This window comes from Vanellus vanellus (assembly GCF_965231255.1).
Source record: "Vanellus vanellus genome assembly, chromosome: 5".
Classification (NCBI taxonomy): Eukaryota; Metazoa; Chordata; class Aves; order Charadriiformes; family Charadriidae; genus Vanellus; species Vanellus vanellus.
Genome location: NC_138910.1, coordinates 63,006,956 through 63,016,679, shown reverse-complemented (window position 1 = coordinate 63,016,679; position 9,724 = coordinate 63,006,956). Strand labels below are relative to the sequence as shown.

At 35.1% G+C, this 9,724-nt stretch overlaps 1 protein-coding gene across 1 annotated transcript; it reads left to right on the top strand.

Moving 5' to 3' along the window:
- Positions 1-2,190: 2,190 nt before the first annotated feature.
- On the top strand, positions 2,191-9,306 carry LOC309672199 (retinol dehydrogenase 8-like; the record flags this gene model as incomplete). Its single annotated transcript, XM_082483639.1, has 6 exons — positions 2,191-2,287; positions 3,467-3,632; positions 4,889-5,064; positions 6,166-6,259; positions 7,974-8,157; positions 9,073-9,306. The coding sequence occupies 6 exons, from the start codon at positions 2,191-2,193 to the stop codon at positions 9,304-9,306; spliced, it is 951 nt and encodes a 316-aa protein (XP_082339765.1).
- Positions 9,307-9,724: the final 418 nt, after the last annotated feature.

Below are 9,724 nucleotides of genomic sequence, written 5' to 3'. Positions count from 1 at the left end.
AGAAGAGGCCTGAATCTGAGTCTGATTAATGCAAACATGATTTATGTGCCTTACGTCATGTGATTCGTTCTTCAGAAAATCAAGTTAATAAAGCTACTTGACATAAAGCAGAGGAACAGAAAGCAATTACATATTAGGCCCCAGTTAATTGTTTTTTGTATTAGTTTTTTTTGGCCCAGCTACACCTCTATCTGTTGTTTTTCAGCAACTCTGCAGGTGGTATTGTGCTAAATTCCTTTCACTGTTTATGCAAACATGTTCCACAAATGCAACCATTCTACTTTAAGTGGTTATACAAAACCAGGCAGAAGTTTTGCTCCCATTGTCAAGGTCAAGATACACTCATCTACAGTATTTCAGCAGTTTCAGATTATTTATTTTGCTATTACGAAAATTATGATGTAGCAAAAAAATACTGTTTACTTATGGAAGTAAACATATTGTCTGTTTTTAAAGTTATTTGTTTCTCTACATAATAGTAAATGAAAAATATTAGAATTAGGTTGACCAGTGTAAATACTAAAATACGAAACTACTTTAATTTCAGGCTAGAAATCTATGTATCAAATTTCAGGCAGATTTTTTTTTAAAGCAAAGGAACATGTAAGCCCTTCAAACATGGATTTCAAGTGGAAAATATGACCAATCTGTAATTACAGTTGCATCATAACACTAGTGGAATTCCACTAACGTAGTGTTGCATAAAGCCTCGCTTGCTCCTCCTACATGTACTAAATATAAAAGTGCACGAGCAGCAAAAGCAATGGGCCTAATATCTGAATCAGCTAAATAGCATTTGCACTAAAATTGTGTACCTGGATACTAACTTGTCTGGTAAAAATTTGAGTCAAACCTTATAAATAAGTAGAATGACAATTACATTTTCATATTAACTTCAGATGCTGTCTTGCTATATTGTTGATAGCCTGAGAAGTTAATGATTCCACTTATACTGTTCAAGTGAATTTATTTGTTTTGGAAAGGAGGGACTTCCCCCCCCCCCCCCCCCAATATTATAATTTCAGTTAAATGTTTCTGTAGAGTCCTACTTTTCTTGAGTTACTAACCAATTTACATCTCTGCAATTTCCGGAACACTAAGTTAATTCTTCTGAACTGCATTGCATTAACATGGGGTTACTGAATCTTGGAAAACATTTTTCTATGTATAGTGGCATTGAAATTAGCTGAATGCTGTTCAGAAGGCTAATTGCTTATTAATTCTTTTTCTGTCACTCAGCATGGGTTATAAATTTCACAAGAGACTGATTTTCTTTCTGAATGTAGTATCCCTACGTGAACTGCACCAAATTGCCAGTCCAAATGTCCCCATGTTTAATTCAGAGTTTGTATGCAAAGTTGGTGGAATATTTTTCCAAAACTAAAATGGAGTCGGGCATCGTACTTGTTCTTTTTTTTTTTTTTCAACTGGCTGATTGGAAAATAGAAAGTGTTCAAAGACATTTAGGCGTTAGCAAGAATGTACTGAAGCTGGTCTGTTCAATGTCTTCCTGGTTGCCCTCCCCTGCCAGCATACTTGCTTACTTTCTCTGTTCTTGGTTGGGAACAGTGCCAAAAAGAAATGTGAGGAATCTGTCTAAACAACTTGTCTCTTTCCAAATCCACATCCCATTTTTCAATTTAAATTTTCTCTAAAGCCTATTAGGACTCTTATAATAGTAAGGCATCAGGGAAGAAATCCATTTGTCGTTCTGTTGCAAAAGAATGAGGAGGGTGCTGTTAAGCGTAGGAAGTCTGAACGCCTTTGGCAGTGGGATCCCATTTTGGGTGCAGTTCACTTTCCATAGACATGAGTGGAGGAATTACAAACAGTCTGGAGTGTCAGTTGTGGCAAGGCTTTTCTTGCCAGTAGTATGCAAAGTGATTATTCCACTATTAAAAAAATCTATGCAGCTTTCAAATGTCTCATTTTAAAGAGTAATCAAATTTTGTATTAAATATAGTCCATGTTGATAATGCAGATTATAAGCTCATGCAGGAGCATCTGCTTCTGTTTTTGTCTAGTTGGAGATTATCCTTTAATCGTGCAGGGTCCAGGTGTGCATTTTCAGATTTGTTGACTCAGGAAAGCTGCAGATAGCATTAAAGCCCAATGACATTATACTGTAGCTACATTTAGGTTGTTGCTCCTTTGAACAAGAACTCTTGCTTGAACCACCCAGTGAAAAGAATGGCGAGAAGAAATGTCCTCATTACGGGCTGCTCCTCGGGGATTGGATTGGCCTTAGCTGCAAAAATGGCAAAAGATGAACAGAAAAGATTTAAAGGTAACAATATATCTGTTACTTCCCTTTTTATAAATATATTCTTCAAGACAGTACTATTTTTTTTCCTCTGTGATTTAACAGGTGATTGTATTCAGTTTGGCGACTTGTTTCTTTTTAGTTTCCCTCATGAAACTAAACACTTTTTAGTTTCCCTGTCATGAAAATACAATACAGTGAAAACACACTACTTTCTGTAAGCAGATGATATTTCTGTACCTGTATTGAAGCTGAACAGCTACTTGAACTGAATAGTTTAACAAAAAAAAAAAAAAAGAGAGACAGTAGTATGAAAACAAATAGCTGAAAACATCTGCAGTAGGCTACCTTTGATAGACATTCACAGTTGTAGTTAGCTTTAACTCTGGCTACTAAAATCTTTGTTGAATGAACCGTACATACCAAATTGAGGACCAAAGAAATGAACAGTTCTTAAATTTGCTATCTTTTCCTTAAAGCATGTTTCATTATGCAAACCCTGTGTAGGCCTAAGAGGAACAAAAAGAACAAAAAGAGTGAACAAAAGGGCTGGGATTTGTCTTTCTGCTGCAAAATGGGACATTTGCTATCATTGAAAAAGGATGGCAAGGCAAATACAGCAACCTGTGGTAATTCTGTTTCTCACTCTCACAGTATTTTACTGCTGACTGGATGCAGATTCATAGTTTTTTGAGTAATTAGGCCACAATAATGATAAAACTAACTTCTATTTTGAGAAGTAGCTTGCAAAAATAGACATTTTTGCAAACCTAAGGAAGCATTTGTCTTCCACTTTGTAATAAAATTATGGTTGTTCTGCTAAGCTGCTTGACGGTGATTTAAAAAAAAAAAAAAAATAATGGAATCCCAAACTAGGTTTTAGGTACCTAAAAATAATTCAGTGGCATAACTTGATACCCGTTATTTAAAGTTTTGGTGATAATATTATCTTCATATGCTGCATATTCTTCGTGTGCATGGCAGTTTAATTCTCCTTTTGAATTTCTTGAAGATTTCAGAACCAGACTCTGGGAAATCAGTGGCAATACATGTTGAAAACAGATTCTTTCTTAAGTTTTTATCTGGGTTCTGTTACTGATATTTAAGATATAGATGTAAAAGCAATATTCTTTAATACTTCTCAGTAACACTGCCACAGGTGAAGTTTTATTTCTGGTAACTATTGGTTCTGGTGTGTTGCAGTGTATGCCACAATGCGGAATCTGGCCAAGAAAGAGCCACTTGAGGAAGCTGCAGGTCGCAGGCTGGGCAAAACCCTCGAAATTAAACAACTGGATGTCTGTGATGAACAGTCTATTAAAACTTGTGTGAACAGTATCCCTGACAGAAGGATTGATGTCCTAGGCAAGTACAGGATGTGTATGCTATGAACAGATACCAGTTTTCTATTTAACATTCTTCTCAAATACCCTGGAGAAGCTTCATCAGTGTATTTTTAAAGGATCAAAGTAATAATTATTATCTTGTGTATTCTATTCAAGATTCTTAAGGCTTCATGCAGACATGAGTGGATTAAATCTCACCAGGCTCCTATGAAGTAGGGAAGCTTGTTTATCCTGTTTACAAAGGAGAAGCTTGATGATAGAGAAGTGTCTTGGATAAGATGATACAGTTTTCAGTAAATGCGAGAAGAGAACTTTTGCCTAAATTGGCATCTTCATGTACAAGACTTTCTGCCCTATTGATGAAGCATAGCCCTATTTACAATGAAGGCAACAGCTCTCTGTACTAAGAAAGCAACAGCATTTGGGAATTAGCAAGTAAAAGAAAAAATGCAAAGAAAGTAAGGGTACTTTCGTTTTGTATCAAGAATTGTAATTGTATTTTGTAAGTCATTCAACAATAAGTGTTTCCTCATTTTTTTGCTAAAAATAAATATTAATATATTAGTAAGATGGAAATTGCTTACACCATTGACTATTAAATCTTCTCTACTAGAAAATTATGGACCTGCCTTAATTTTGATTAATTATTAAAGCACTGCTTAACAAGCTTCTTCTGCAAACTGTATTATACTTTAATTTGACGTACTAGTTGTAGTGCAGAATGCCAGTTCTATGAATCATTCCCCACTTATAAATATCCAGGAGGCAAATAAAAATCAATGGAAGTGTGTGTTTTGTTTTGCTTTTCTTTTTCCTTGAAGGTATGGATGTTAAAAAATAAAACAAAAAGCAGACCAAAATATGGCCTGGTCTATGACCTTTTAGAATAAATTGAAGCCTTCTGTTCATTCCTGTGGGTATTGACTGTAGCCTCTAATTCTTAGTACTGAATTATGAATAACTATAGATAATACTCGGCTCATTTTCCTGTAATCTTTTTATAATTTAAAGAAAAAGGACTAATCAGAAATAAATTAGTTAAAATGCAGATTATCAGATTACTTAAATTGGATTAAAAGCATAATTAAAAACAAAAACCATGGCTATTGCAAGTGTATTTGCAAAGCTTTAGGGACAGAATAACATCTTTTAATTCTTTCTTTAAGGATTATTTAAGGATCATTTAATCCTTAATCCTCATTTTACTTTCAAGTAACGATTACAAGTAAATGTTTATGGAGGTTATTGCTTACTGTTGCCTTCCATTTTGTGCAGTTAGCAATGCTGGAATGGGGCTCATTGGACCTATTGAATGTCAGACCATAGATGAAATGAAAACTGTGATGGATACCAACTTCTTTGGACTGGTTCGACTCCTGAAGGAGATTTTGCCTGACATGAAGAGGAGAAAGAGCGGGCACATAGTTATAATAAGCAGTGTAATGGGAATACAAGGCAAAGTTGTTTTTCTTTTTTTGTTTTTGTTTGTTTGAACTAAGTTCACTATTCAAAATCTAAAGCTTACATCTTTTCATCTGAAAAAAAAAAAAAGTAGGAGCTAGCATATCTAACTATTGTGGCCTTGTAATGCTGAAGTTCCAACTATAAAAAGCACAGCACTTAAACCTGATGTTTTTTATGCATCTAGGTAGTTTGTTACTACACGACTACTCTTAAGACATTTTAACAACAAAACCTGCAGAGTACACTTTTTTAGGGTTTTAATTCAAACTCTAATTATTTTTTTTAATTTATTATTTTATCTTTTATTATCTGGAAACCAGAGCTTTGTAGCATTACTTTCTTTTTCATATTGGAAAAGATAATGGGGATGGACCAACATGCTTATTATGCTCTGTACAATAATAATAGAATAAAATCCAATCATGTCCTAGACAACTGTACCACCTTTTTGTAAAGTTTCTCTTCTCGTAAAACTCCACAGAGTCTAATTTTAGCGACAGATAATGATGCTCCTACTCTTGTGTGCCATCTGGTCTAGCTGTATTTGTTTCAATTATTCAACAGTGGTGTTGATCTTACCTGGATTATTCTGGTAAGCGAGGGTCCTAAGTCAAACTGCAAGAGTTGTTACTGTTAAATACAATACTTACCATCCACCTAAATGGATCGATGTAGTGCTTTTTCTAAATCACTCAGATGCAAGCTGGATCCCTTGCATAATCATATCTCCTGCACTGCACTCAGCTTCTGTGTTCATCTATAGCCTATTGAAGTCTTGCTGATGAATAATGCAGATGGTATTGTATGTACAGGCACTTTCATATCTTAGACTACAAAACATTTAATATCATCCAAAGAGATCACAGCATCAGCTAGGAGGAAGAAAAGCATTAGTTGAGCATCCTTTCCTAGAATGAGCAAATTTGAGAACAAATGCAAAAAATCAGTATTTAGATTCAGTATATACAAGGATTTTTCTAACGTTTTCCCAGCAACACTAGACATTTTGGGAAAATGCAAGAGTTTTAAAAATGAAACTATTAGTATGTTGTATACAATCACATTCTCAGGATGTTTTGTTTGTACCATCAGGTATCTTATTTAATGATGTTTATGCTGCATCTAAGTTTGCTGTGGAAGGATTCTGCGAAAGTTTAGCCATACAAGCACTCAAGTTCAAACTGCAGTAAGTATTGATCCACTGGTGTAAACAGTATTTTAGATAGTTTTAACTATATTCAGAGCTCGCAAACAAATTTTTAAAGCTTGCTGCTACCTAGGAGAAACAGATTGAGGAACCCATGGAAATCGTACATTACAAAAGGTATAGAAATGTCCACATTCTTCACAATACATAAACAAATAAAAAGATCTAGATGCTAAAATAAACATGGTCTCTTGAACAGTTAAAGGCTGTTTAGCTTTGGATAAAATACAATTTATGTAACACTTATAAAAACAGATTTTTGCATAGAGTATCATAGGAATAAAATTATACTATAAACCTGTAATATTTTATTTTAGAAAGGATAACAAACAACTTAGGCAAGTCACAGATAAAAAAGTTCAAGGGCTCATCATCGAGTGCAAGTGGAACTCCATCAGAATGAAACATAGGGCGAGATACCTATAATGATGGGAGGTGGGAGGAAAGTGAGAAGAATGTGGTGTACTATTTCTTAATGTTTAAGATCGTATTTAAGAGAATAGTCCTGTTCATTGACTGTGGGACTTTGCGGGTTGATTGTCACATGTATACTCACATTCATGTAATTCTGCTCATATTCTTTGTGTGAAGTCCAACAATTGTTAAATATCCATTGCATCTCTGTGTGCCTAAACATTTAGCCCTTGTGCTGTGGAAGAAGAGACAGCTGCTGTCATGGGATCTCAGCGACAAAGCGGGATCCAAACTGTGATTCTGCATACTGCTCTGAAAAGTTTGCAGGGATTTAAAATATTGTAATGATACATAGGCTATACCAGAATTCATAGTAAGATTTCAAGACTATAAGATCCAGTAAAAAGGAGGTTGAAAAAAGAAAGTAGAATGGGAAAAGTTCAAGGGCCAGTGCAAAGAGTGATGCAAGAGAAAAGGCTTTACTTCCAACAGGAGCTGGAATTCTGCTGTCAAGGTCAATAGCTTGATTTAGTTCTAAAGAAGAGCCTGATCAGAACACAACTCTAGAAAAAGGTCCTATCCCAAAGAGTGTTTTGATAAACATAGTGGCTGGGAGTAATTACTGCCTGAGAAAAGAACTGGGAAAGAACTGACCGGTAACTGTATCTCAGAGATTTGCTGTAATACACTACCAAGCAAAATAAAATTTTCCAGATTTGGCAGCAGCCAAAATCTGTCCACCCACAGCAAAATTGTATATATTGTATTTTGTTATACTATTGTGGAGCAATCTGGAATTATGTAATACTGACAGCTTGACAAAGAAAATCCACGTTTGGGTAATTCCTCCCTCTTTTTCAGCTACTTCTAGTATTATCATGGGAAAGCTATAACAAAGAAATCTGTGTAGGATTTTGTCCAGAAAGTAATTAATTTTATCATCCTTTAATTATTTTTCATAATATTTGGGAAGCTCTTGTGGATAGATTTCCCCAGCTGCAAGACAGCAGGAACCAACTGTTCTTACTTCTGCCATGAATTAAGTTATAGCACTTCCCTGAAATTTAGGCTACGCAGTTTTCTACTACTACGTGTGGATGGGCAGAAGCATGGGAGCAATAACGTGGTATGGGTTGCCTTTACAGAATGTACTGTTTAATATTGCTTGCTAACACGTACTCGTAGTGCAACTCTTCAATATTCTTTATTGAGAAGGATAGAGAGGTGTATTTCCCACGGAGGACAGTCAATAACCCGTGTATCTTTGCTTTTTGAACAGGTTAAGTTTGATTGAACCAGGCCCAGTGGTTACAGAGTTTGAAAGAAAAGTATTTGAAGATGGAATGAAAATGGATCTTTCAGCTGCAGATGAGGAAACAGCTGAGATGTTTACTAATATTTACCTTAAAAATTACAAACAAATTTTCCAGAGCCTGGGACAAAGTGCTGAAGAAGTTGCAGAGGTAATTCATCAACAATTCTCCATCTTCTTTTTTCTTGAATTTTCTTTTCTTTGTAATTTACAAATGCACTGGTTGGTTGGTGGGGTTTTTTTTTGATAGAAGCATTAGATTGAATTAAGTGTACTTGCCACAATTTAAAATTACTTTTAAAAACCCAAGAGATTCTCAAGAGTTTTAAACAAAACCCTTCAGAGTATTAAAAGAATGTTCATTTTGAAGTATTGAAGACAGCTGTGAATTGTAATTTAAATGCCACTGAGGTATTAGATGCACTTATACATCATCTGGTGAAGTCTGGACATTCTGCAGCGTTACCATACATCTACACAGGGTTCCCACCATTGTTTACAGCCGCTCTCCTCTCCATCTCACTAGTAATCCCACTGCTAATATGAAGTTCACTGAGCTACCCCAAACCACCAAGGCACAATAGAAGATATGTGGACATAGTTTCTGGTGTTTGGGGCTTCCTGCAGGAAGACCAGTTTAGGCAAGCTGTGGAAGGGGACAATGATTTCAGGTGCTTGCTGCTAAGGAGTAGCTTTGGTGTCAACTGAAGGTTCCCAGATCTTGCTGCAAAGTGCACTGTTCCCATCCTTTCCCAGTGAACCGTAAAAGAAAGGATTTACCTATTGTGGGCATATAGGCATAATTTTGGAGGACTATTCAGGATACTGAGGTGTAAGATGCTATCACCATGGTATAGGTAAACAGAAATAGGACTAAGAATAAGTAACAAGTAATTCTATGGCCTTAAAAATATTTTAAGAAAAAAATGTAATGAAATTCTAATAAAATGACATAAAAGGTTTACATTATTCTAGCACTTCTACTTTTCTTCTGCTTAACAGAAAACTAGGTTTTTACTTGTTTTGGTAAAGGTTCTTTAACAATTCTGTTTCTCATTCTTGACAGCATACAGTAAAAATAATTCTTGCAGAAAATCCACCGTTTCGCCACCAGACCAACACCTTGTATACTCCGATGACAACCCTGAAATACGCAGATCCAAATGGAGATCTACCCATTGATATATTCTACAAAATGGTTTTTCATCATGACAAAATCTTCAGTGCAAGTCTTAACTTCATCAAATTACTAAGGTGGAGAAGTAGAAAGAGCTTTGACCTGGGAAAACCCTCACAATAAGTATGAGATTATATAGTGCAAATTGGAATTACTTGTAGCTACTGAAAATGCAGTATGTTGTTATTCAAATGCCTTTGCTCTGTAATTGTGAAAAGGCATTCAAGGTGTTTATTTAAGCTTAGCTAAGGTATTCAGCTTGATGTGTTTAACTTTACACCTTGCAGAACCTTGAAATTAAAATCCTCTAACTACAGGTTTGTTCTGTTTAGTGTTTGCTTTTTAGAGAGGTCTATTTTCATGGGAACATGAGCATTGACTGATACTTGCATACTCAATATTAACCCGATCCCCTTCAAGTATTAGAATATAATATATACAGAGATGTGTACTGTATGTAAATTATTTAGATTCTTAGTATTATAAAAATATTTTATCTTTTTACTTACTAGAATATAATAGAATTAGTATAGTAATACCT